Consider the following 27,851-nt stretch of genomic DNA (forward strand, 5'->3'; position numbering starts at 1 on the left):
AGGCTGTAAATGCTCTTCACAAGTCTTGGAGTAGACGATCAGATTTCTCCCTGTCGGTTACTGAATTTTTGTTAAGCAGTTAGCACTTGGAGGGTCTGGCTTATGACACGTTGAGTCGCCCTGGGTGCAGTTAGCAGGTTTTTCTTCAAGGCTTCTTGCACTTCAGAGTAACAGTTCCCAATTACATTTATCCCAAGGACAACAGGTTCTTCATCGTCGTCTGGAACTTGGATCACGACTACTCCCTGGTGTAGAAGTTCGGTATCTTCAGTCGTAAGGTGGGTTCCCAATAACCTAGGCCGGGTACCGTTTGGCCGTTAGTAGCTCTGATGTGGATCCAAGATTTCGGGGGCTGTGTCAATTGGGCTCCTTTCCGGCATATTTCGAATGCTGATCGGCGGATGGTAGTTACTTGAGATCCGTTGTCGATCAAAGCAGAAAACGTTACTCCGTTGATGCTAACTTCAATCACAGGGCGGCCTTCCACATATTTAGGCATGAAGGCTGGATCTTCGGGACCTAGTATTCTTCCTCCCGAGGGGCGGTCCTTGGCCTCAGGGTGATATTCGTTTAACTGCCAGCAATTATCTTCAGTGTGTCCATACTTCTGACAATACTTTCATGTCGGTTTTCTGGTGTGTCAATGACTGGGGTTTGACAACCTACTCTTCGGCCGACAACGATCCTCTCGTGGACCAGGTGGAGGATAGTCTCTTGGTGTAGTAGTCCCTTTCTGGGCCTTGGGTTGATGTTCCTGTCGCTCTAGTTGTTTTCTCATCCCCTCCATATTCTCAGCTAGGAGGGCAACTTGGGCAGTCAGAGCTGCCACAGCATCTGGGACAGATGTATGGGCCCCACACTCCACTATCTGGCCGTGGGCAGCGGATCACAGTACGGGCCAGGCCTTCCTATCTTCAGGCGGTTGAGTAGTGATTTTCACCATCTAGGAATGGGATATCTGGGTGCTGAACCGACAGCATCTTCAGCTGGCGTTTGAGAGGTTCTTCAAGGACACCTTTGATAAACTGCTCCCTGAGGGTCTGATCTTGTCCCTCAGCTTCATGGGCATCTAGCTGGATAACTGCCCGCAAAGCTCCTTGCAGGGATAGGACAAAGTCTCTTAACGACTCTGTGGGCTGCTGTTGTTTCCCAAAGAAACACATCTTCAGTTCAGAGGCGGTCCTAGTGTCAAAGGTGGTACTAAGTTGGTCTAGGATCTGCTCAGCTGTTTTTCGCTCTAGCTAGGGCCAGGACTTGACCTCCCGGAGTGCAGCTCCTTGTAACTGACCAATCAGGATTTCCACTTTCTGGTCCTGAGATACTGGATATAGCTTAAACGTAATTAAAACGGAATTCCCTGAGTGAATGGGATTCTCCTGCGTAATGTGGGAGCCAGGGTGCTCCAAAGTAATATGGCATAGTAAGAGGCATGATGCATGCGGCTGCGGCTGCCGCAGGTGGATCGCTGCAGTCTAACTGATTGCTATCTTCACTGTCAGACATGACTTTTGGGTATTTGCTACCAGACTAGAGAGGTAAATGTAGGCTAGATTGCAGTGTTGCTATAGACAACTGCAGCGGAATTGGTGAGTGGCTCCTTTAAGAGTTGCTGCGATTGTGCAATTTTGGGGAGTATAATGCTCTGGCAGGCACACAACAGTTCCAAACAGTCTTTTTAATAAGGTTATTTTCTCCAGTAGTACTTACTCAGATCTCTGGACGGAGCTTTCTCGGGATCCGGCGTAGAGAGAACTGCATTCGTCCTTTTCCAAGATGGCCACCGCTTCACTCCCTGTAAGGGCGCCGTCAATTTCCTTTGTCTTCCCAGATGCTGGCGTGAGCTGAAGACTAAGGAGGAGCTTTGGGGGCGGAGCTGCCACTTCCCTTCATTTTGCCGTGCGATCGCTCCCTGTGGGCGGAGCTGGATTTTTGCACAGTGGAGGGGGTGTTTCTTGTCTTTCCCGCTTCTGGACTGGTAGGAGAAGCTGCGTCGTCACCATTAAATATGGCGGATTAACCCTTTGGACGCTGGCGCACACGGTTTTGCGCCTGCCGCTCCATAGTAAATTCAATAAAGTCACTTTTAAAGTTTTTTTTTGTAATCCTGTAGGCTTTATATTCATATGGCACACAGTTTTGCGATATCAGAATCCTGTTCATGACGCCAAATGATGCAACGGGCCCACCGGTTCAGCTTCTGGGGTATCCCTTGCCCCTTGGGAGGTTTCTACGAAATATGTCCCTCTTATAGAGCAAATAAACATGACGCCAGCTGCGGTTAAGCAGCGAAAGCTCAAGGCTCCCTTTGTAGATGGTAATGTTGGTACCCAGAGGTAGGATTGCAGGGTGGCCTACAATCTCTGTAGATGTTATGTACACGTATCACGGTTTTCCTACCTGGATATCCATGGATCCCAGACGTGATGTGGTCCGAAGCAGTGCAAAAGGGTAGTTAACTTGGATAGTGTAGAAATAAAGTTGAGTCCAGACTTGGTTGTATGGAAGTTTAACAGTTGCTTTACTTTGCATAAACGATAATCCAAACAATCCACAGAACTTTTCTTGGTTCCCAACAGGTTTTACAGGACTTTGGCAGGCAAATACTTCTGCAAAACAAACTTCTCTCTGCTGAATCTGTGGTGTACTCACTCAGCTCTGCTATGTTAGCAATATTAAATAGAAGTGCTTTCCTCTCTGCTTGTTGCTGTTGTTCTAAGTCTGTCTCTCACTGTGATTCCAGAAACTTCTTGTCCTGGCTGGATTTTATGGAGAGCTCAGTCCCTCAGGGACGAGCGTTTGCTGTTTCTCTCCACAGCATGGAGTTCAGGAACCAACTGGTTATCTCTAGACCGTACTGTCTCCTCGGAGGAGAGTGTCTAAGAAAGCTGGAAAGCCAGGTTCCAAACTCTGTAAAGTAGCACTGCCAAGTCTGCTGCCACCCGCTGAGGAACCAGGTTATTACATGAATAAACACTAATGCATAGGAAGAAATGCACACTACATGGAGGACCTGGAATAAAGACATAAGATGAAATGGTTATTGCATATACAGACATAAGCAGAGTGTAGAAGTGGTAATGCCACTTGGGGGTGTTACATATAATTCAGGGGCGTAACTAGAAGTGACTGGGCCCCACAGCAAATATTTGTAAGGGCCCCTCCAGAGCGCTTCGCACCTCCCTCCTCCTGTGTAAACCCCACTCCTTTGGCACAGTGTAGCGTTATACTGTATATTGTGTGGCACAGTGGATGCTATATGTGTATAACATAAACATATTTCATATGAAAGCTTACAGTTACTTGACCCTTGGGGATCTCGGACGCCACTTCAACACTTGGCCGGGGGCTCGGCGGAGCTGATGTTGTGCTTTATCCTAATGAGAAAGATTTCATAATAAGGATTTGGAGAAGGGGCAGAGGGATAGCAGAGCAGGGAGAGGCTGGTGCTGCTACTAGGGGGTCATACCATGGGGGAGTAATAAAGCCCACCATAATGCCCCCCCCCAGTAGTGATAATTCTCCTTATAATGTGACAGTGCAAAAATACCCCCTTGTAATGCCCCCAGTTGAGCTAATGTCCCCATAGTGCCCCCATAATGTCCCAGTATAAAATACCCCTATATAGTGCCCCCAGTAAATTCCCCCATAGTGCTCCTCTCCCCCCTTCCTGCTAGTGCCCCCCATAATGTACCAGTATAAAATGCCCCATATATAGTGCCCCAGTAGATGCCCCTCAGTGTCCGGCCTCTGATAGGCTGCCGGCCTAGTGTCCCCCATAATGCCCCCCAATAATGTGCCAGTAAGTGTCCCCATAGATGCCCCCCCCCATCATGTGCCAATATCAAGTGCCTCTCTCCTCCCCCCACATGTCCCAGTATCATAGTGCCATCTCCCCCCCATGTGCCAGTATCAAGTGCCTCTCTCCTTCCCACCCCCCATGTGCCAGTATCATAGTGCCAAACCCCCCCCATGTGCCAGTATCAAGTGCCTCTCTCTCCCCCCCATGTCCCAGTATCATAGTGCCATCTCCCCCCCCAAAAAAGTGCCAGTATCAAGTGTCTCTCTCCCCCCCATGTGCCAGTATCATAGTGCCAAACCCACCCATGTGCCAGTATCAAGTGCCAACCCCCCCCCCCCCACATGCCAGTATCAAGTGCCTCTCTCCCTCCCCCCCATGTGCCAGTATCAGGTGCCAACCCCCTCCCCCCCAGGTGCCAGTATCAGGTGCCTCTCTCCCCCCCATGTGCCAGTATCAGGTGCCAACCCCCCTCCCCCCCCCAGGTGTCAGTATCAAGTGCCTCTCTCCTCCCCCCCATGTCCCAGTATCATAGTGCCATCTCCCCCCCACCACAAAAAAAGTGCCAGTATCAAGTGCCTCTCTCCCCCCCATGTGCCAGTATCAGGTGCCTCTCCCCCTCCCCATGTGCCAGTATCAGGTGCCAACCCCCCCTCCCCCCCCAGGTGCCAACCCCTCTCCCCCCCATGTGCCAGTATCAGGTGCCTCTGTACCCCCCATGTGCCAGTATCAGGTGCCAACCCCCCCACCTCCACTCAGGTGCCAGTATCAGATGCCAACCCCCCTCCCCCCATGTGCCAGTATCAAGTGCCTCCCGCTCCCCCCATGGCAGTAACAGTCGGGTATTAAAAAAATAAAATAAACACTTCTACTTACCTCCATGTCAGCGATGCGATGCAGCCTCTTCCTGTGTCCCGCCCTGTATGTCCATATATGGAGTCAGTGCTTGTATTTCAGAAAAGTTTCTGCTGGGATTCAAACCCACGACCCTCTGTATCAGAGGCAAAGCACTTAACCACAAGACCATAACATATATAGAGATATAGCAGTGCTGGGTGTGTTGGGGCAGCTGTCATGTGTATAGATGTACACTTAGCCAGCTATAACAGTAGAAGTCGTCTCATATTTTTTCAATCAGTTGCAATGCAGCCTTTATGGCTGTGAGGGTAAATGCTTTGCCTCTGATACACTGATACATTGGAGGTTGTGGGTTCGAATCCCAGACACATCAGGAGACTTTAGTAGACAGTAAGATTAGATCACATTAGCGAGGGGGCTGCTGTGAAGGGGCCCTGAACATTAAGACAAGAATCGATATTTAACTAACTTGAAAATAAACTGTCACACACGCTGCCGGGACGCCGGGCCCCGAAGCAGCTGCTTCCCCGGTAGTTACGCCACTGATATAATTATATATGTACAGCTGGTATAAATTATACATCCTCTTGTATATAGTGATATGGACCATGCTGGTATAACCTGGACATCTTCTGTATATAATTATATATGTACAGCTGGTATAAATGATACATTCTTGTATATAGTGATATGGAGCATGCTGGTATAACCTGGACATCTTCTGTATATAATTATATATGTACAGGTGGTATAAATTATACATCTTCTTGTATATAGTGATATGGACCATGCTGGTATAACCTGGGTATCTCCTGTATATAATTATATATCTACAGCTGGTATAGGTTATACATCCTCTTGTATATAGTGATATGGGCTATGCTGGTATAACTTGGGCATCTCCTGTATATAATTATATATGTACAGCTAGTATAAGTTATATATCTTCTTGTATATAGTGATATGGAGCGTGCTGGTATAACCTGGGTATATTCTAGCATACAGTATAGTTACATATATCCACAAAACAAAGATATGAATCAGGCTTTCTTTAACCCCTTCCCGACACATGACGTACTACTACGTCATGGGAACCACTGCGTTCCCGCAATATGACATAATAGTACGTCATGGTGATCGCGCAGGCACCGGAGCGGTGCGTGTGCGTGATCATTGCAGGAGCCCGGCAGTCCCTGGTAGCCGGGCCCCTGCTTTATCCGCTGGCATCGCTGTAAAAGCCGATGCCGGCGGATTAACCCCTTCTATGCCGCTGTCCGCGCTGACCGCCACATAGAAGGGGTTTGTGTCGGGTGATTCCCATAGAGCGGAATGCCTTTTAAAAGCGTCCATTTTGCATTCCGTCATAATGCAAGTCTATGGGCAGCAAAACGGATCCGTCCTTCCGTCTTATGGATTCCGTTATGTTCCGTTATAACCCTGTTATAACGGAAAGCCATAACGGACTCCATAACGCTAGTGTGAACCCACCCTTAAATAAATAAGAAAAAGTAGACATATTAGGTATTGCCACGTCCATAACGATCTGCTCTATAAAAAAGTCACATGATCTAATCCCTCAGGTAAACGCTGTAAAACTAAATAAATAAGAACTGTGCCAAAACAGCAAATTTTTGGGTCATCTTGACCCATAAAGTGTAATAATGAATGATCAAAAAATCATATATACCCAAAAATTGTACCAATAAAAACATCAACTCTTCCTGCAAAAAACAAGCCCCTGCACAAGACGATCGGCATAAAAATAAAAATAATAGGACGTTCAGAAAATGGAGATACAAAAAACAAATTTTTGTTTTCAAAAATGCTTTATTTTGTAAAACTATAACAAACATCATAGAAAGTAGACATATTTGATATAATTGCATCTGTAACAACCTGCTCTATAAAAATAGTGCATGATCTAACCTGTCAGATGAATGTTGTTAAAAATAAAAACTAACAACGGTGCCAAAATATCCATTTTTTGGTTGCCTTGCCTCACAAAAAATGTAATATAGAGCAATTAAAAATCATATGTACCCCAAAATAGTACCAATAAAACTGGCACCTTATCCCGTAGTTTCCAAAATGTGGTAACTTTTTTTGAGTTTCTACCGTAGGGGTGCATCAGGGGGGCTTCAAATGGGACATGGCATCTAAAAAACAGTTCAGCTAAATCTGCCTTCCAAAAACCGAATGACATTCCTTTCCTACTGTGCCCTGCTGTGTGCCCATACAGCAGTTTACGATCACATGTGGGGTGTTTCTGTAAACCGCAGAATCAGGGTAATAAATATTGAGTTTTATTTGGCTGTTAACCCTTGCTTTGCTACTGGAAAAATTTATTAAAATGTAAAATCTGCCAAAAAAGTGAACTTCTGAAATTTCATCGCCATTTTCCATTAATTCTTGTGGAACACCTAAAGGGTTAACAAAGTTTGTAAAATCAGTTTGGTATGCCTTGAGGGGTGTAGTTTCTAAAATGGGGTCATTTTTGGGTGGTTTCTATTATGTAAGCCTCACAAAGTGACTTCAGACCTGAACTGGTCCTTAAAAAGTGGGCTTTGGAAATTTTCAGAAAAAATTCAAGATTTGCTTCCAAACTTCTAACCCTTCTAACGTCCCCAAAAAATAAAATGTAATTTTCAAAATGATCCAAACATGAAGTAGACATATGGGAAATGTAAAGTAATAACTATTATATGAAGTATCACTATCTATTATAGAAGTAGAGAAATTGAAATTTTAAAATTTGGGAATTTTTCCAAATTTTTGGTAAATTTTAGATTTTTTCACAAATAAAGGTGAAATATATTGACTCAAGTTTATGACTATCATGAAGTACAATGTGTCACGAGAAAACAATCTCAGAATGGCTTGGATAAGTAAAAGTGTTCCAAAGCTATTACCACATAAAGTGACACATGTCAGATTTGCAATAAATGGCCTGGGCAGGAAGGTGAAAACAGGCCCGGGGATGAAGGGGTTAAAAGGACTGACCTTTACTTTTTGTCCAGTAAAACCCAAACAAAAATACACCATGAAACGCACAGCGTCTCGCATTTTGGATATAGAAAATGTTATCCTTAATCAGGTCATGATTAAAGATGGCATTTTCTTGATCTGAAACATGTAGACGCTGTGCGTTTCATGCTGTATGTTTGTCTGGGTTTTAGTGAGCAAAACCTAAAGGTCAGTCCCTTTAATGGAAGCCGGATTCATATCTTTGTTTTGTGGAGTTTACTAGTGCCTTATCCAAAGCACTTCTTTGCCTCCTTATGTAATTGCAAACAAGTGAGCGCTGCTTCTTGTGTTTTTCTTATAGTTACATATATGTACATCTGTTTAATACTAGTTATAGTATGTATGGTGTTTTCTAACATTGCACATGTTCTCCCTTGGCAGTGGCGACAGCCTTCGGTTGGCTCTCAGTTCACACTCATCGACTCAAAGTTTCTGTCTCTCTTCTCTGGTAAGTTTCCATTGTTACTACACTGCTTGTCCCAAAAAAAAGTCGCCACCTGGATTTAACTAAGCAAATAGTTATGAGCCTCCTATTGGATAATTACTGCATGGGCAATTATCTTTCAGCTGGCAACAAGTTATTTAACCCCAACTGGTGCAATGACTGGCTTCTCATTTCTTAAACACCCATGTCAAAAGACACATCTCGTGGTCGTGGAAAAGATGTTAGTCTGTTTGAGAAGGGTCAAATCATTGGCATGCATCAAGCAGAGAAAACATCTAAGGAGATTGCATAAACTACTAAAATTGGGTTAAGAACTGTCCAACGCATTATTAAAAACTGGAAGGTGGGGTGATAGTGGGGATCCACCGTATTCGAGGAAGAAATGTGGCGATCATAATCACGATCGCCGATCACTTAAACGTTTGGTGCAATCAAATCGAATTAAAACAGTAGAACTCAGGGCTATGTTTAATAGTGAAAGTAAGAGCATTTCCACACGCACAATGTGAAGGGAACTCAAGGGATTGAGACTGAACAGCTGTGTAGCCGTAAGAAAACCACTAATCAGTGAGGCAAACCAGAAAAGATTGGACTCTGGAGCAATGGAAGAAGGTCATGTGGTCTGATGAGTCAAGATTTACCCTGTTCCAGAGTGATGGGTGCATCAGGGTAAGAAGAGAGGCAGATGAAGTGATGCACCCATCATACCTAGTGCCTACAGTACAAGCCTGTGGGGGCAGTGCTATGATCTGGGGTTGCTGCAGTTGGTCAGGTCTAGGTTCAGCAACAGTATGTGCTCCAAGAATGAGGTCAGCTGACTATCTGAACATACTGAATGACCAGGTTATTCCATCAATGGATTTTTTCTTCCCTGATGGCACAGGCATATTTCAAGATGACAATGCCAGGATTCATCGGGCTCAAATTGTGAAAGAGTGGTTCAGGGAGCATGAGACATCATTTTCACACATGGATTGGCCACCACAGAGTCCAGACCTTAACCCCATTGAGAACCTTTGGGATGTGCTGGAGAAGGCTTTGCGCAGCAGTCAGACTCTACCATCATCAATGCAAGATCTTGGTGAAAAATAATGCAACACTGGATGGAAATAAATCTTGTGACATTGCAGAAGCTTATCGAAACAATGCCACAGCGAATCTGTGCCGTCATCAAAGCTAAAGGCAGTCCAACAAAATATTAGAGTGTGTGACCTTTGTTTTTTGGTGGCAACTTTTTTTTTGGACAGGCAGTGTATTTATAGTAACTGACATCCTAAATATTTAAAAAATTACAGACTTTTTCCAATGGTGGAAATTCCAAAGTCTTTTATTGTTTAAGCCACGCCGATTTAAAAATAAAGGGTCCGCCCATTTATCATCTTGCTGTAGCTATCGCCTATCGAGTTTATTCAATTTCTATCTATAGATGACGTAAACCTGCCCCTAGGAAACACATCACTAGTACCCTTGAGTAAAGCCAGTCATTATAAGAAAGGGACTGAGTCACATCCTGCGGACATGCTCAAAGAAGATCCCAGAGACAACATCTATAAAGGTGAGACCATTGGCAGCTCCCAATGTATTTCATAGAAGTTTAGAAGCCATTAAAGGTGTTTTCCAGTTTATTATAAAAATTATGCAATCCTTGTGGAATTAAACATTCTGCAACTTTCTAATAGAGTTTACAAAAGTCACAAATCTTTGTGCAAATGACACTTTCTTTTAAAGTGGGTGGCGCTTAATGAATGGGGGCAGCCCAATAAATGTAATATATTTAATCCAGAAAACTAGCATCAATTATAACTGAAATCCAAGCCAGCTCCTAGCTAACATAGGCTTCCGTTTCTCGCGCACAGACATCACAGATGCGACAAATTTATTAAGAGGCCATGTCCTCTACACCAGTCTTTGGTAAATGACCCCTCACTGTGTTTAATCTCCTTGCCAATTCAAATAAGAACTAAATAAATAAGAGCTCTGCTTGCTGACACCAAATAAGAATGTTCTGGTTTACATTCAGATACCAAAAATCTGTACTGACCTATACTTCTCCCAGATGGACACTTTTTAGCGAAAATATCTCTTCTTTCCTGAAAGTTTGTTACAATGTATCAGTGCAGGTAAAATGTATTAGCCTAAACAGGATACAATTGCAACAAATTCCTAGCTGCCAGGCATATTATGTTAAAACAGGTTTTCAGGGTATGGATGTATACAAGAATGTTCCCATTTGCTGACAGCAATCAGTTATCTTGAAAATGGCAAGGAATTGTAACACAAAGTATATTAACACCCCAAAAAAAGAAACAGGCCTCAAATTCTAATCATATCATCTAAACCTTTGATTTTCTTTTTCAGTCCATCTTCTGCCTATGAATCGGGTGCACAGTGTCCTTCCCAGCTGCGCATATAAGCCCAGTTACCTGGTGGAGGGATACCCACTACAACGATACCAGGGACTGCAGTTTGTAAGTTTAGGGATTTAGAGGATGTACCATATGTGCAACATGTGCAGATGCTATAGCATCATTTGCTCCCTGTTATCAGCCATTTCAGGCTCAGGTGAGGCTGAATGTAGCACAAGTGATATAAACTTTTGTTCCCTGTTATCAGCCATCCAAGACTGGAGCCTGACTGAAGGACAGGTGGATATGACCTTATGTTTCCTGTTTCCAGCCTTTTCAGGTTGTGGAAGTGCCCTTCAATAGGATGAGTAACATGAAATGTGGAAATATCCCTGTCCCCCATGATTACTACTTTATGTCACATATCTCCAGTGCTGAGAACCTCCAGAGACATCCATACATTATGTGTGAGCGTTATCAGTAGACCTGTTTTATAAATGAAGAGGAGCTTAACCAGCCCTATAAATACTCTTATATAAGAGGACAATACTAGAGGCAGCCATAAAATGAATATTCACGAGGGAATCAGCACAGTATATAATAGAGGATATGCCTAGCTATAATGAAGATGTCAGCATCTATCTGTAACACATTCTGCAACCCTCAGGTTCGCCTCACATATGTGTATCCTAATGATTACACACGGCTCAGTCACATGGAGAAGGACAACGAGTGCATGTACCAGGAGAACTTTCAGTACAGAGACAGGTATCTATAACATTCTTACCAGCAGATACCAGTAAATGGGGGACACAGCAAAGTGGTGGGATAAGGCGTTGGGCATTGAGCATTGCCATATGACTACCTTTCCTGTTGAAGGCTCTTCACCACCCCCACCACCACTACCAATTACTCATATTCTTACTTCACCCCCCCCCCCATACTATCATGAAGGGGCACTGGCACATATAATAGTGACACTGTAATAAAAGTAGCAATGATGGATTTTGCATTAAAACTTTATCTCTAATCCAACAGGCTGAGATATAATAAATATATGAAGGTAGAGAGACCACAGTCTGGACCTGCTGATCACCCAGGTAACACTTTGAGTAGCATTGGATCTATACATATAGGGGTTCATTTATTAAACAGAAATACACCTACTTTAGGTGTAAACTTTCATAAACTGGGCCAAGAATTGGATGGGAACAAGACAGAAGAGTTACAAGCAGGAGCAAAATTACAACTAAAATAGAAAGAGGAGTAAGGCAAGGTCTCCATCCTCGTGATGAAAGGAAGGTATCAGGCAAAATGCAAAGACCCAACTGGGTTGAGGAAAATACACTTAAGCTGAAAATCCTTTGCACTGCAACCTGCGACTTTTCCCCACTCACGCCAAGTGGGCGTGGTGTGGCTGGGGACAGGCCAGCAGGCCCGACTCATTTACCATTTTCTACACCTGTTTAAGTTGTAGAAAATATTCTAAATGTAAGACAGCTAGGAAGCTTCTTTACATTTAGAAGCGGTGGTGGATCCCCTGAAGTTATGTAGAGGCCGGCGCCTCTTCATAACTGCGGTGGATCCACGGCCAGTGCAGGGCTTTATTAAGGCCGGTGCCTAAAACGTCCATCTTAATAAATGTGACCAAAAGTTTGGAACTATATATATATGGAGTTCCAAACTCTCCTCCTACAAAACAAGGATAATCCTATTGGTTTCAGTCAGTGATCTCACACTTGCAGCTCTCTGGCGCATACATGTGATCAGTGGGGGTCTCAGCTTCCAAAGCCCCACTGATAATTGTGCCATGGGGTGTCTATTTTTTAGAACAATTTTTGTAAATGTGAAATGTTGTAAATATACTTTTCTTTTAATGTAACAGGTTGGCCGGAGGACTACAACCCCTCTGATTTCCAGTATGAAGACAACGAGAATCAGTTTGTTGACAGAGAAGAACAGGAAGAACCAAGTGAAGATGACACAATAAGACAGAGAAAGCTTTTCCTTGTAGCAGAGGAAAACAAACTACCAAGTCCCTTAGAACCTAATCACTGGAGGACAAGGCAACCCCAAGAAAACATTGGAAATATGGACATAGAAAGTCTCAAAACCCCAGATTCCAAAAGATCCAACAATCTTATAAGCCATCCCCCCACAATTAAACAAGAGCACCAGAAAATCCCTGCCCTTAGTAATTCCAGACCTCGAAGGAGGAACCACACCTTCTTCACAAACACAGACCATGTGACCCATGGCCAAGGTCCATCTGAGGCAGAGAGAAACAAATCAGATATATCAAGGAAAAAGGAAAGTCAAAACCAAAATCTACGAAGAAAAAAAAAGTCCATAAAGGTGCAAAATGATGGTAGACAAAGGAACACTCCACAGGAGTCTACCCTACATAAGATACACAGTATACAAAATATGAATTACAGGAAGGAGGATTCTTATGCAAGACAAGGCTTAAACTTCCAAAAACTAGGCCAAGAATTGGATGGGAACAAGACAGAAGAGTTACAAGCAGGAGAAAAATTACAACATAAGTCTAAAATAGCAAAAGGAGCCAGACAAGGTCTCCATCCCCGTCATGAAAGGAAGGTACCAGGCAAAATGCAGAGACCCAACTGGGTTGAGGAAAATACACTTAAGCTGAAAATACATGAAAATGTGACAGCAGACAATGAACAGATCCTGGATTCTCAAATAAACCATATAAAGGAAAAGAACTTAGGACAAGTTGATATGAAGGTGCAACATAATGTTGTGGGTGACAATCCAGTGCCAGAAGGAAATGCTAGGAAGGAACAGATGCCCAAATTTAATCAGTTTATACATCTGGGATCTCAACTATATCATAGCCCAGTTGAGAATGCAACATTTACACTTAATCAGGACTATATATCTTCTAGGAGACCACAACCTGGTAAGCAAGTAAGGCCAGAGCCTCAAGATGAAACAATTGAGGGGGGAAATCGAGAACATGAAAATCATGAAGAGAGAATACTTCAGAATCAGCAGATAGGCTTGGAAGAAAATGTTGAGAAAAACCAAGACCTTGAACCAATAGAGCTTGTAGGACAGAGAATGCAGCAACAAGTAGAAAACCCACCAATAACTGATTATTATCAGGATAGAAAACAAAGACTTGACAAAGTAGAGAAGATGGTCCACGTGACACCAGTTGAAAGCAAAAACGTAAATGGAATTTTTGTTGGACACCAAGATGTAGAACTGGGCCAAGAAGAAGAAGCTCAAACTCAATACAAAATGGAAGATGAGAAGCGAAAATCTGTAATGGGAGAAAACCAAATACAACAACAACCTAACTCGGACAAATATGCAGAGGAAAATCCATATCGTAATGATCCGGACGAGCAAGGTCATCAGCTGTATAGGGAAGATGATCCTGAGGAAGAGGATGAGGAAGCTGATGAGCTTGAATATCCCTTTGTTTTTGAGCACCCTGTGTTCTGGAATCGGACTTTCCATGTGAGTCAGACAGATTTCCAGGTTCTCAGGTCAGACTACATTGATCTACAGTGTAATACATCTGGGAATCTCCAGTTGAAAGAGAGTGAAGCCCTGATCATAGTTGGATCATTTATGAAGAAGCTCAACCAATGGCATCGAGGGTGAGAACTTGGTGATAGTCTCCTGAGGTCATCCTGAAATAAGGAAGGAAGAAAGCTGGGCAACAGTCATAAGAATTGAGTCAGTTTAATAAGTTTGGCAAATAGGAGGATAAGATGTGGACAAACAGGGGCAGATTTACTATTGAGCCTCAATAGGAGGATAAGATGTGGACATACAGGGGCAGATTTACTATTGAGCCTCAGTGCAATAAAAAAAAAAGTGCCATTTTTGGAGTAAAACGACACCAACTTATGCTTATTTCAGCAAATAGCATTTATTATGCAGAGGAAGTTTTCATGGTTACGAACTTACGACCACCCTGCAGTCCAGCAGCATGGCTGTACTTGCACACTATAGAAAAAAGCACCAGCTTATGTGAGCTCCCACAGTCCTGGCCACCAGAGAAGCTGGCATTTTTTCTTATAGTGTGCAAGCACGATCACCACTGATGGATTGCAGGGTGGTTGTAACCTCTGGGTATAATCTAATGGAAAAAAGAATCCAGCCAGCAGGAAGCAATAAGGACAATCACAATACATTAATACATTAATAAGTGCCTTATATTCACTTTCTCTACATGATAAATGGATGCAGACAGCACACAACATTCGTGTGCTGTCCACATTTTTTTGCGGCCCCATAGAAATGAAAGGATCCGCTTTTGATCCGTAAAAAATGCAAACCAAAAATACGTTAGTGTGCATGAGGCCTAAGTGTGTATACATATGTACATAGCTCTCACTCGCTGATAGTCGACCAAGGGCGGTCTTAAAGGTGTTTTCTCACTTCAGCAAGTGAGATTTATCATGTAGAGAAAATTAATACAAGCTCCTTACTAATGTATTTTTATTATCATTTTTGCTTCCTTTGCTGGCTGAATTCATTTTTCCATCACATTATACACTGCTCATTTCCATGGTTACAACCACCCTGTAATCCAGCAGTGGTGCTCGTTCTTGCACACTATAAGAATAAATGCCAGCCTCTCTGGTGGCCGGGACTAGGGATGAGCGAATCGACTTCGGATGAAACATCCGAAGTCGATTCGCATAAAACTTTGTTCTAATACTGTACGGAGCAGGAGCTCCGTACAGTATTAGAATGTATTGGCCCTGATGAGCCGAAGTTATTGCTTCGCGAAGCCTAGCCAGACTTCGCGCAATAACTTCATAAATGAATTTGTACTGTAAAAAAAACAAATCTCAAACTCAGGGTTCGGGAAACCCGAAGTCGATTAACTCATCCGTAGTCATCAATATTAAAAGCCTGGAGAACCCCTTTAAGTATAATCTTCAATGCCAATTGCTATTAGATAAGCGTTTAGCCCTTTGTTAAATGTTGATATAGTATCTGCCAATACCAGGATCAGATCGGACCACAGGAAACAGGTGAATCCCCCATTTGGCCCCTTAGCAAGATTGAGCCGCCAGTCCCCCACTTCCTGCACAAGTGGCACATGGCACAGTAGACTGACTGCACTAGATAGAAATAGGCATCTCTGCCAGCCTAAACTTCCATATATAAAAACTGGCTAGATTGCTTAACAACTGCCTACTATTATAGACGCATTGTGCGGCTGAGATGACTTCTAGACACAGAGGAAGGACAGCCAGTATCCTCTTTCCTCAGGGATGCACCTTCTCAACGTCGCTGCTGGGAACCCCATAATCAGTCATCTTGAGCACCTTGCTGCTGCCTGCCGATATGTGAGCAGGTGGTATTTGCACATAGTTTTACAGTGGGCCCCCACAAGGCACAGCAGTCTGACACTAACCATTACTACCTCTTGGGGTACAGCATTCCACAGTTTGACTACTCGAACTGTAAAGAATCCTATCCTGTATTGATGTCTAAATAGTCTTTTGTGCACACGTCCATTAAAGTCCTTGGTTTGAATAAATCATGTGCCAGTTCTTTGCATTGACCACACCTGTATTTGTAAATGTAAAGGAATAGTGAATTGCTAGAAGTTTGTAATGAAGGAGGTCCAGATTTGTATTACCATTGGGGGAAGGGGGGTGTTCCCGCACAGTCTGACACTCTCCAGTCACGGGAACCTGTTACCATAAAATGCAGTACAATCTGCAGGCAGCATGTTATTGAGCAGGAGGAGTTAAGCAGATTCTTGGTTTTATGGGAAAATTGAATTTATTCAATGAGATCTCTGCTGTATTTATAATTAGGAGTCATGTGGGTGGTCCTACTAAAAAAAACGATTTGATACATATGCAAATTAACCTGAGATGAGTCCTGTATGTGACTCATCTCAGGGACAGGACTCATCTCAGGTTAATTTGCATATGTATCAAATCGTTTTTTTTACACAATAAAAGCACACAGAGCTATGGGGACTGGATATTGCGGATGTGCTAGTGGCCATCTAGCAACCCATGTCCTCAGCTCTATACACAAAATCCCGGTGACAGGTTCCCTTTAAATGAATGAAATACTGAAAGTTTCCCCACAAAACGATATATCAGTCTGCTAGCAATGTATACCTCCCTGAGATAGATTGATAGATAACATGAGAAATGTGTCCAGGAGAAGCAATCTAGATATCTAGACCATGAGAGTCAATCTGACAAGACAATTAATCTGTATATGTGTTAGTAAGCAGTGTCTTTATATGAGGAGACAGGAACATATAAAGAGCAGAGGAGAGCTTGTCAGCAGGGGAGGGGTGTGAGGTCCTGTCCACTCTTGATGATGTTGGCTTCCTGCTTAGTCGACCCAGTATAAATGTCTTACCTCCATTTTGTTTTGTTCACGGTTACAGAATGTACAAATTCCAGAGGATTATTAATATTGAGAAACGTCTGGACTACGTACGTGGGAGTCGATATTTCCTGGACTTGGAACTTAAAGACAGATACAACCGTCGTGTGAGATTCGCTCATTATGTCTTTGCCCCTGGATGGACTGGCCTTACTAAGGAGTTGAAGGAGCAGGAGAGGGACATGAAGCTTCGGATGTGGGGGCCACGTCGGAGGTTAATGGGGACCGAGAGGCATATTGAGTTGTGCTGGCCTACTGGCCTGGTCTGGAACCCACAGGCTATGGTCTATTTTATAGTCCCAGGTGAGTAATGTGAGGCACCTGAGGCAGGAGAGGCAGAGAGCAAATACAGTACATGTAACAAGACACATAAATGTATCTGCCTAGTTAGTTACTCCATCATACAGGAGCTGGGTTTGTGTCACTATATAACTAAGCATGATTTGCTATTCAGGGGTCTGGAAAAGAAGAGCATTACTGGCAGGCATACTGGTTATTAATAAATTATTGATTTCAGTAAATAGTTTTTGGCTGGGGGATGTCATAAAATGCACATTCTGTAAAGTTTGCATTTGTTTGTAGTGAAAAACCAAGCTCGCTGGGTGCAGAAGTTTATCTGGGACATGGAATCTTTGTACCAGGCCACAGAAGACCCTAAATTCAGTGTCATTGTTGTGGACTTTAGCAGCACTGACCTGGATGTCCGGGATGCCTTGAAACGATCACATTTACCCAGGTAATGAGAGAAATTAGTCGTCCATATAAAAGCTTCATAGTGGTTGTGGCTCAATTTTTCTGATCCAGCTCCAGATGCCTTGCAGAGACATTGTCCCAGATTTACAAACCAACAGAAAAAATGGCGTGGTGTTAGGCAGGAAGTGCTCAAACCCATATGCAGGCGATACCCAGCAAAAATGCATACAGTGGAGGATGCCCGCAGCGGGCCACAAGTACCACACTAGACATCCTATACAAGATAGCAATTATGTGGATGTGATAACCAATATAACAATATAATAACATTTGCAAAGACAGGTGCACTCTTCGGTCTTACTAAACCCTTATACTGATGTTAAAATTGAGAGATTAGCCAACATATCCTACTGTGGAGGACATGTCTGAGCCCGAGCACCGCGCCAACGTTTCTCAAGTAGCTCGGGACCTAACACTCACCCAGGGCCGTCTTTAACAAGGTGCAAAAGGGGCAGTTGCCCCGGGCCCAGTTGATCCTGGGGGGCCCAAGGCAGCTGCCTCTTGAGCCCTGCTGGCCACTGCCCCGAGTATCAGGCTATCAGCTACACAGGGGGATGCTGCCATGCCATGCCTGTTTTCCTAGACTCGTTCCCAGCCACTTGTACTTCCCTCATGACCGGGAGGGAAGTGGTTTGGTCCCATGACTGTTGCGGGCAATCACAAGCCTCAGTGGTCACATCTGCTTGTATGGCACGTCACAGCAGTCTTTGGTCCAACAAGGCAGTACTAATCTTCCATAAGGGTCACATCACCCCCAAGAAAGAATGGGAAGGTGGGGAAAATATCAGCTACCCCTACCTGTAATAAGATGGGGTGTTAACCAGAAGGAGGCACTTTTTTTAATACTTCTCTTTTCTTGTCTTCTATTTGCAGATACCAATTTGTACAACTCGAAGGGAACTTTGAGCGTTCTGCAGGCCTACAGGCTGGCATAGATCTGGTGAAGGTGAGTCTGGCAAGGTCATGATCCACAGTGTTAAATAAACATGTTATCTATGTATGGCGTCATGTCCACAAACCACAAATCCACAAAGTACGGATACCTACTGTGTGTACTCCACATTTTTCTTTGTTGTTAAAAATGACTTTTCTTGTCCACAATTTGGACCAGAATAGGACGTTCTATAATTTGCACAACAGCCACATAGATCCGCAAAACATACGGATGTGTGCATGGCACCATAGAAATGAATGGGTCAGTGTGCTAGCCAAAAAAAAATAATGCAGGTAGTACATGGATAAAAAAATACGGTCGTATACATTATGCATATATTTACACAAAGTGAGGTTCAGGGCTCTGAAAAAGCTGGGTGACTACTTGCTATATTAGGTATCCCCCATCTTTAAGGAACAACAAGTTAGGATTTTTTTAATTTGCCAGAACATGACTCACGGCGTTTTGTTAATTTTAGAAGAAATGTCCACAGCATTAGTGCTGTCATCGTTACATGACCGCCAAATTAACCCTATACTGTCACCTCCAGAACCCTCACAGTATCCTCTTCCTGTGTGACCTTCACATGCATTTTCCTCCATCAATTATTGACTCGGTGCGGACTCACACATTAGAGGGTAAGATGGTGTATGCCCCCATGGTAATGAGGCTGAACTGCGGTGCTTCTCCTCGATGGCCTGATGGTAAGATTGCTTCTATTATTAAAAAGTTATATTTGCCCCTTCACCATCCGACAGCCCCATCCAGTTGGGGTACCTTAACCATGTTACAATGTTCTGCAGGATATTGGGAAGTGAATGGATTTGGCCTGCTGGGAATTTACAAGTCAGACCTGGATCATATTGGGGGAATGAACACTGAAGAATTTCGGGAGAGATGGGGAGGAGAAGACTGGGAGCTGCTGGATAGGTAAGAAGCTTAAAGGGTATTTACAACCACAAATTTAATTATTATAGGCAAGCTTGGGACCAAGTTCACTAAGAGCCCATTTATATGAGTAGATTATAAGAAATAAATGTTTGCATAAATGCCTGTTCCCATGACTTGTCCTATGTAAATATGCTACCATGGGTCCTTTTACACTAGCCGAGAATCTGGACAATTATTTTCTTAGTTTTTTGTTTCTAACGAACACTCGTTCCGATATCTGGTCTGTGTAAAGGTGCCGCTGTTCACCCAACAAACCAGCAAAAACATTCATTTATCAGCTGATTGCATCTCTCACAATGTAATCAGGAGATGTGCTGCCAACCATATGCAAAGCGAATGGGGAATGAATAATTGCAATAACGATCGTTAATTTCCCTTTTAAATATGTATTGGGCCATTTCACCATGATCAACCCTATTAAACCAGGCATATAGCCTGGCAGGGTTGATCATGCTGTTTAAAACTATTCCTGTCTTGCCACTGTAGATGCCAGTGTTGTGCAGAAATTCTTACTTTATTATGAAAATTAGGATTTGGAGCACCAACAGGTGGGCTGTAGTGGTTTGAGCAATGCCCCTGGTGCTGATTACATACGCCTCTAGACCTAAAAAACAACAACTCCCCCTTAGATTTACAGCGTTAGACTTCACGTCTAGAGCTGAATTATCGCGCATCTTCAGTTGTGATCATGGCACCTGCACACTCCGTGTTTGATCACATCTGTGCAGGCGTAAGAACTCGGCTCTAGAAAAGAAGTCTAGCGCTGTAAATCTAAGGCCTCATGCACACAGCCGTTGTTGTGGTCCGCATCCTAGCCGCATTTTTTGCGGCTCGGCTGCGGACCCATTCACTTCAATGGGGCCGCAAAAGATGTGGATAGCACTCCGTGTGCTGTCCGCATCCGTTGCTCTGTTCCGTGGCCCCGCAAAAAAAATATAGCATGTCCTATTCTTGTCCGTTTTGCGGACAAGAATAGGCATTTCTACAATGGGCTTCCGTTTTTTGTGGATCCGCGTTTTGCGGACCGCAAAAACGGAACGGTCGTGTGCATGAAGCCTAAGGGGAGGGGTGTTTACAGCATCGGAAGGCGTGTGTAGTCAGCACCAATTATCATTGTAGCGGTTCTCAAACCACTACAGCCCACCTCTTGGTGCCCCAACTCCTCATTTGCATAATAATACAAGTTCAAATTTTTCCTCAACGGTGGCACCTACAGTGGCAAGACAGGTATAGTTTTAAACAGCATGATCAACTCTACCAAGCTATATGCCTGGTTTGATAGGGTAGATCATGGTGATAGAGCCTCTTTAACCCCTTAACCACTTCCCATCTGGGCCCTTTGCCCCCTTCCTGACCAGGCCAAATTTTGCAAAACTGACATATCTCACTTTATGTGGTAATAACTTTGGAACGCCTTTATTTATCCAAGTCATTCAGAGATTGTTTTCTCGTGACACATTGTACTTCATGATAGTCATAAATTTGAGTCAAAATATTTCACCTTTATTTATGAAAAAATCCCAAATTTACCCAAAAATTTGAAAAATTCGCAATTTTCTAAATTTCAATTTCTCTGCTTTTAAAACAGAAAGTGATACCTCATAAAATATTTATTATTTAACATTCCCCATATGTCTACTTTATGTTGGCATCATTTTGGAAATGTCATTTTATTTTTTTAGGACGTTAGAAGGCTTAGAAGTTTAGAAGCAATTCTTCAAATTTTTAAGAAAATTGCCAAAACCCACTTTATAAGGACCAGTTCAGGTCTGAAGTCACTTTGTGGGGCCTACATAGTGGATACCCCCATAAATGACCCCATTATAGAAACTATACCCCTCAAGGTATTCAAAACCGATTTTACAAACTTTGTTAACCCTTTAGGCGTTCCACAAGAATTAAAGGAAAATGGAGATCAAATTTTTAAATTTCACTTTTTGGGCAGATTTTCCATTTGAATCAATTTTTTTCTTTAACACATCGATGGTTAACAGCCAAACAAAACTCAATATTTATTACCCAGATTCTGCGGTTTACAGAAACACCCCACATGTGGTCGTAAACTGCTGTATGGGCACACGGCAGGGCGCAGAAGGAAAGGAACTCCACATGGTTTTTAGATGCCATGTCCCATTTGAAGCCCCCTGATGCACCCTTACAGTAGAAACTCCCAAGAAGTGACCCCATTTTGGAAACTAGGGGATAAGGTGCCAGTTTTATTAGTACTATTTTTGGGTACATATGATTTTTTGATCATTCATTATAACACTTTATGGGGCAAGGTGACCAAAAAATTGGTTGTTTTAGCACAGTTTCTATTTATTTATTTTTACAGCGTTCACCTGAGGGGTTCAGTCAAGTGACATTTTTATAGAGCAGATTGTTACGGACGTGGCGATACCTAATATGTATACTTTTTCTCATTTATTAAAGTTTTACACAATAATAGCATTTTTGAAACCAAAAAATTATGTTTTAATGTGTCCATGTTCTGAGAGCTATAGTTTTTTTATTTTTTGAGAGATTTTCTTATGTAGGGGCTCATTTTTTGCGGGATGAGGTGACGGTTTTATTGGTACCATTTTGTGGGACATACGCGTTTTTGATCACTTGGTGTTGCACCTTTTGTGATGCAAGGTGACAAAAATTGCTTGTTTTGACACCGTTTTTTTTTTTGTTTTTTTTACGGTGTTCACCCGAGGGGTTAGGTCATGTGATATTTTTATAGAGCTGGTTTTTACGGACGCGGCAATACCTAATATGTATACTTTTTTTATTTGTTTCACTTTAACACAATAATAGCATTTTTGAAACAAAAAAAATGATGTTTTAGTGTCTCCATGTTCTAAGAGCTATAGTTTTTTTATTTTTTGAGAGATTTTCTTATGTAGGGGCTCATTTTTTGCGGGATGAGGTGACGGTTTTATTGGTACCATTTTGTGGGACATACGCGTTTTTGATCACTTGGTGTTGCACCTTTTGTGATGCAAGGTGACAAAAATTGCTTGTTTTGACACCGTTTTTTTTTTGTTTTTTTTACGGTGTTCACCCGAGGGGTTAGGTCATGTGATATTTTTATAGAGCTGGTTTTTACGGACGCGGCAATACCTAATATGTATACTTTTTTTTATTTGTTTCACTTTAACACAATAATAGCATTTTTGAAACCAAAAAAATTATGTTTTAGTGTCTCCATGTTCTAAGAGCTATAGTTTTTTTATTTTTTGAGAGATTTTCTTATGTAGGGGCTCATTTTTTGCGGGATGAGGTGACGGTTTTATTGGTACCATTTTGTGGGACATATGCGTTTTTGATCACTTGGTGTTGCACCTTTTGTGATGCAAGGTGACAAAAATTGCTTGTTTTGACACAGTTTTTTTTATTTATTTTTTACGGTGTTCACCCGAGGGGTTAGGTCATGTGATATTTTTATAGAGCTGGTTTTTACGGACGCGGCAATACTAAATATGTCTATTTTATTTTATTTTTTCTATTTTTAATTTTTTTTTTTATTCCTTACTTGGGATTTTTTTTTTTTTTTACATGTGAAACTTTTTTTTATTTTATTTTTTCAACCCTTTATTTTATTTTTATTTTATTTTACACTTTTCGTCCCCCATAAGGTCATACAAGACCTCTGGGGGACATTTACTTTACTTTTTATTTTTTTTTACACTGTTGATTTCTCCTGTAACTGGGGCTGACATAGTAGCCCCAGTTACAGGACAAATGCACCCCTATAGAGGCTGTACAGCAGCAATCCTGCGCTGTACAGCCTCAGTGCAGGGCTGATCGAGGTCTCTGAGAGACCTCACACAGCTCCTGCACACTCCGGTCACGGCGGTCACATGACCGCCGGGCCGGAACAGGAAGCGCACAGCGCTTCCTGCTCTGCAGACACAGCGCTCGGTGAGCGCTGTGTCTGCAGCGATCGTGAAGGCAGGGACACCTGGGCACTGTCCCTGCCTCCTCTCTGGGTTGCCCTGCTGTCACTGACAGCGGGCAACCCGATCAGCAGCTGCACGATTAGCGTGCAGCTGCTATTTCTGACAGGACGTTTTAAAACGTGCTGTCAGAAATAGACGTCCACCCATAGGACGTTTATATCCTATGGGCGGACGTGAGGCGGTTAAGGACTTAGGACGTACCGGTACGCCATGTTTGCCGAGTCCTTAAGGACTCAGGATGTACCGGTACGTTCTGACTTTAAAACGCAATTGCGGCGTGGCGTGGGTTAATCGGAACAGGATGTCCGCTGAAATCATTCAGCGGGCATCCTGTCACAACGCCAGGGGGGGGTCATGTGACCCCCCCCCGCATCGGCGATCGCAGCAGACCACAGGTCAATTCAGATTCTCTCTGATCAAGTCCTCAAGCCATATAATGTCATGCGCAAAACCCGGGCATGGTACAAAAAAGTTGCGGTCTACTTGGTACAGGTTGCCTTGTACAACGCTTTTGTACTATCCCGAAGCGCTGGCAGCACAGGGACATTCCTCCAATTCTATGAGGCAGTCCTCAAGGACCTGATTTTTTCAGACCGGGAAAGAGCAGGCCGGAATACCTCGGGAATTGGAGGCGCCCAGATCGTCCCTGGCCAACATTTTCCAGGTGTGGTCCCCCATACTGGAAAGAAGGGACGAACCCCCAAAAAGTGCAGAGTGTGTCACAGGAGGGGGATACGGAAGGACACCACCACTCAATGTGACACGTGCCCTGATCATCCGGGCCTCTGTGTTATTGATTGCTTCAGGGAGTATCACACTTCCATGGAGTACTAAATTTTTATAACCCCCAACAGTCCCCTAGAGAACATAAAAAACTTATGGCTCTCAGACTTTGGAGACACGGAAACAATTTTTTTCCCCAAAAATATTAGTTTTAGTGCAGGCATCCTCAAACTGCGGGCCTCCAGATGTTGTAAAACTATAACTCCCAGCATGCCCAGACAACCTACAGCTATCAGCAGGGCATGGTGGGAATTGTAGTTTTACAACATCTGGAGGGCCGCAGTTTGAGGATGCCTGCTTAGTGTCTCCAAAGTCTGAGAGCCATACATATTGGGCATCGCTGCGTCCGTAAAAATCTTCTCTATAAAAATAACATTTAACCCAAACCCCCGGATGAACAGCGTTAAAAAAATAAATAAAAAAACGTGTAAAAAAAAAACATCTGTCACCTAACATCACAAAAAGTGTAATAGCGAGCGATCAAAATGTCATATGCACCCCCATATGCCAATAAAACCGCCATCTCATCCCACAAAAAATGAGCCCCTACATTAGATAGTCGCCCAACAAGCAAAAAAAAACTGTAGCTCCCAGGCAATGGAGATACTAAAATAATTTTTTTTCCCCTAAAATGATAATATGGTGTAAAATCTAAATAAACTTTAAAATGTAGACATATTAGGTATCGCCGCGTCCCTAAGAATCTGCCCTATAAAAATAACATTTGACAAAACGCCTCGGATGAACAGCGTTAAAAATATAAAATAAAAACAGTGCCAAAACACCCATTATTTGGCAAAATTTCCATTTGAATCCTTTTTTTCCGATAATAAAGCAAGGGTTAACAGCCAAACAAAACTAAATATTTATTGCCCTGATTCTGTAGTTTGCAGAAACACCCCATATGTGGTCGTAAATGGCTATATAGCCACACGGCAGGGCATAGAACGAAGGGAACGCCATATGGTTTCTGGAAGGCAGATTTTGATGGACTGGTTTATTTACACCATGTCCCATTAGAAGCCCCCCTGATGTAGCCTAGACTAGAAACTCAAAAAAAGTGACCCCATCTAAGAAACTACACCCCTCAAGGTATTCAAAAGTTACTTTACAAACTTTGTTAACCCTTTAGGTGTTCCACAAAACTAAATAGCGAATGCAGAAATAATTTTAGAATTTTAATTTTTTGTTACCTTGCCTCAAAAAAGTGTAATATAGAGCAACCAAAAATCATATTTACCCTAAAATAGTCCCAAAGCAACAACCACCTTATCCCGTAGTTTCCTAGATGGGGTCACTTTTATGGAGTTTCTACTCTAGGGGTGCAGCAGGGGGCTTGAAAGGGTACATGGTGTAAATAAACCAGTCCAGCAAAATCTGCCTTCCAAAATGTTAACCCATTTTTTCCAGTAATAAAGTAAGGGTTAAAATGGAAAATTTTCCAAAAAATAGAAATTTCAAAATTGTTTCTCCATCTGCCATTAACTCTTGTGGAACACCTAAAGGGTTAACAAAGTTTGTAAACCCAGTTTTGAATACCTTGAGGGGTGTACTTTCTTAGATGTAGCCAGTTTTTTGCAATTTCTATTCTAGGGCTTCAAATGGGACATGGTATAATCAAAACCAGTCCTGCAAAATCTGCCTTCCAAAACCCATATGGCGTTTCCCTCCTTCTATGTCCTCCCGTTTGGCCAAACAGTAGTTTAGGACCACATATGGGGTGTTTTTGCAAACTACAGAATCAGGGCAACCCATATTGAGTTTTGTTTGGCAGTTAACCCTTGCTTTGTTCCTGGAAAAAATGGATTATATTGGAAAATGTTCCAAAAAATTGAAATCCTTAAATTTTATGTCCATTTGCCATGAAGTCTTGTGGAAGACCTAAAGGGTTAACAAAGTTTGTAAAATCAGTTTTGAATACCTTGAGGGGTGTAGTTTCTAAAATGGGGTCATTTTTGGGTGGTTTCTATTACTTAAGCCTCACAAAGTGACTTCAGACCTGGACTGGTCCATAAAAATTTAAAAATTTGCTTCTAAACTTCTAAGCTATGTAACATCCCCAAAAAATGGCATTCCCAAAATGATACAAACATGAAGTAGACATATGGGGAATGTAAATTCATCACAATTTTTGGGGGTATTACTATGTATTACAGAAGTAGAGAAACTGAAACTTTGAAATTTGCAAATTTTTCCAAATTTTTGGTAAATTAGGTATTTTTTTATGCAAAAAAATTTAACTTTTTTGACCAAATTTTAGCAGTGTCATGAAGTACAATTTGTGACGAAAAAACAATCTCAGAACGGCCTGGGTAAGTCAAAACGTTTTAAAGTTATCAGCACTTAAAGTGACACTGGTCAGATTTGCAAAAAATTGCCAAGTCCTTAAGGTGAAATAGGGCCGAGTCCTTAAGCGGTGAAATGAGTGCCAAATGAATTATATATTGTTGAGTCGCCGCTCATTTATTGCCCGGCACCGGCTCCTTCAGATGGGAACACTCAAAGCAGTATTAAGGATATGGTAAAATTAATACATTTGTGAAGATTTTGCTCTGAATTGGGAAAATTTCTCCAAATATCATGTTTATTCCAACATTGCATATTAATGGCAGGCAGGTCGCAAATCAGTCCGCTGATCTATAACTCTCAGACATGTCTTGAAATCTCATTGTATAACAAAATTATTTCTTTACTTTTCCATTAGGATTCTTTATGCTGGATTGGAGGTTGAACGGTTGGCGGTCAGGAACTTTTACCACCATTTTCACTCCAAGCGTGGCATGTGGAACCGCCGGACAGCACCAAGTGCACAGCAGAACGTATAAACAATATTGCACCTATTAGAGCAAGTATGAGGAATATCCAAGCACCCACCTCAGCTCTATGATAAAAATATCTCTGTCATGGTGGAGGGTCCCACCTGTTTTATATGGAGTTTGGAAACCTTGCTCATTGCGGGTATGTTTGATGCTTTTTGCCCTTAGTGGGTAATAGTCACAAGACACATTGTGGAGCAGAGAACTTTGTACAGCTGATCTAGACCCATAGCCAGGACTTTCCAGTATGACCGATCGGACTGAACCAGTTGGATTAAGTTGATACTTGGATCTTGAAGAAATATATGAGGCGTGCTTAGAGCCTGCATAAAGTGCCTTATGTGGAATATGCACTTTTATAAGACTTGTTCACTATGTTCGTAGAATAGTACACCATAGTGTATTGTAATGGAACAGCAGGAACTCATGTATGCTGTGTCAGTTAATTATTCCAGCCTTCATAGAAGACAATGGAGAAATAACCAGAACTGTTATAATAAAATACAGTAGTTTTGTATGGACAAAACAACAGACATGACTTCTGCCATTCTTTTCCATCAGAACAGCATTTTCTGGGTTATTGGTAATGTGAGCTGGATCTTATTAATATTATGGATCTTAATAAATTGTCCTTATTATAGGGCACATACATGCATCAGGCATCTATGGGTTTGCAATTAAATCAAATGTGACAGAAGATGTGGTATGTGGTTGCCCAATGTCACCTCTAAATTAGAAAAACATGGCTGCCATCTTCCACAATCAGCACCACTCTTTGTCCATAGACA

At 42.5% G+C, this 27,851-nt stretch overlaps 1 protein-coding gene across 1 annotated transcript in view; it reads left to right on the forward strand.

The window, feature by feature from the left end:
• Window positions 1-27,587, forward strand: part of B4GALNT3 (beta-1,4-N-acetyl-galactosaminyltransferase 3) — a 177,768-nt gene extending 150,181 nt beyond the window's left edge. Inside the window, exons 9-21 of the mRNA XM_040436438.1 lie at window positions 8,060-8,126; window positions 9,550-9,678; window positions 10,482-10,591; window positions 11,136-11,236; window positions 11,507-11,568; window positions 12,354-14,103; window positions 16,881-17,182; window positions 17,462-17,615; window positions 18,506-18,578; window positions 19,117-19,270; window positions 19,370-19,496; window positions 26,952-27,105; window positions 27,170-27,587. Of these exons, the coding sequence (XP_040292372.1) occupies window positions 8,060-8,126; window positions 9,550-9,678; window positions 10,482-10,591; window positions 11,136-11,236; window positions 11,507-11,568; window positions 12,354-14,103; window positions 16,881-17,182; window positions 17,462-17,615; window positions 18,506-18,578; window positions 19,117-19,270; window positions 19,370-19,496; window positions 26,952-27,072 (3,150 nt within the window). The 3' untranslated portion in view covers window positions 27,073-27,105; window positions 27,170-27,587. The remainder of the gene's footprint in view (window positions 1-8,059; window positions 8,127-9,549; window positions 9,679-10,481; window positions 10,592-11,135; window positions 11,237-11,506; window positions 11,569-12,353; window positions 14,104-16,880; window positions 17,183-17,461; window positions 17,616-18,505; window positions 18,579-19,116; window positions 19,271-19,369; window positions 19,497-26,951; window positions 27,106-27,169) is intronic.
• The last annotated feature ends 264 nt before the right edge of the window (window positions 27,588-27,851 follow it).

The sequence above is a fragment of the Bufo bufo genome, chromosome 1, assembly GCF_905171765.1.
Source record: "Bufo bufo chromosome 1, aBufBuf1.1, whole genome shotgun sequence".
In the NCBI taxonomy this organism is placed as follows: Eukaryota; Metazoa; Chordata; class Amphibia; order Anura; family Bufonidae; genus Bufo; species Bufo bufo.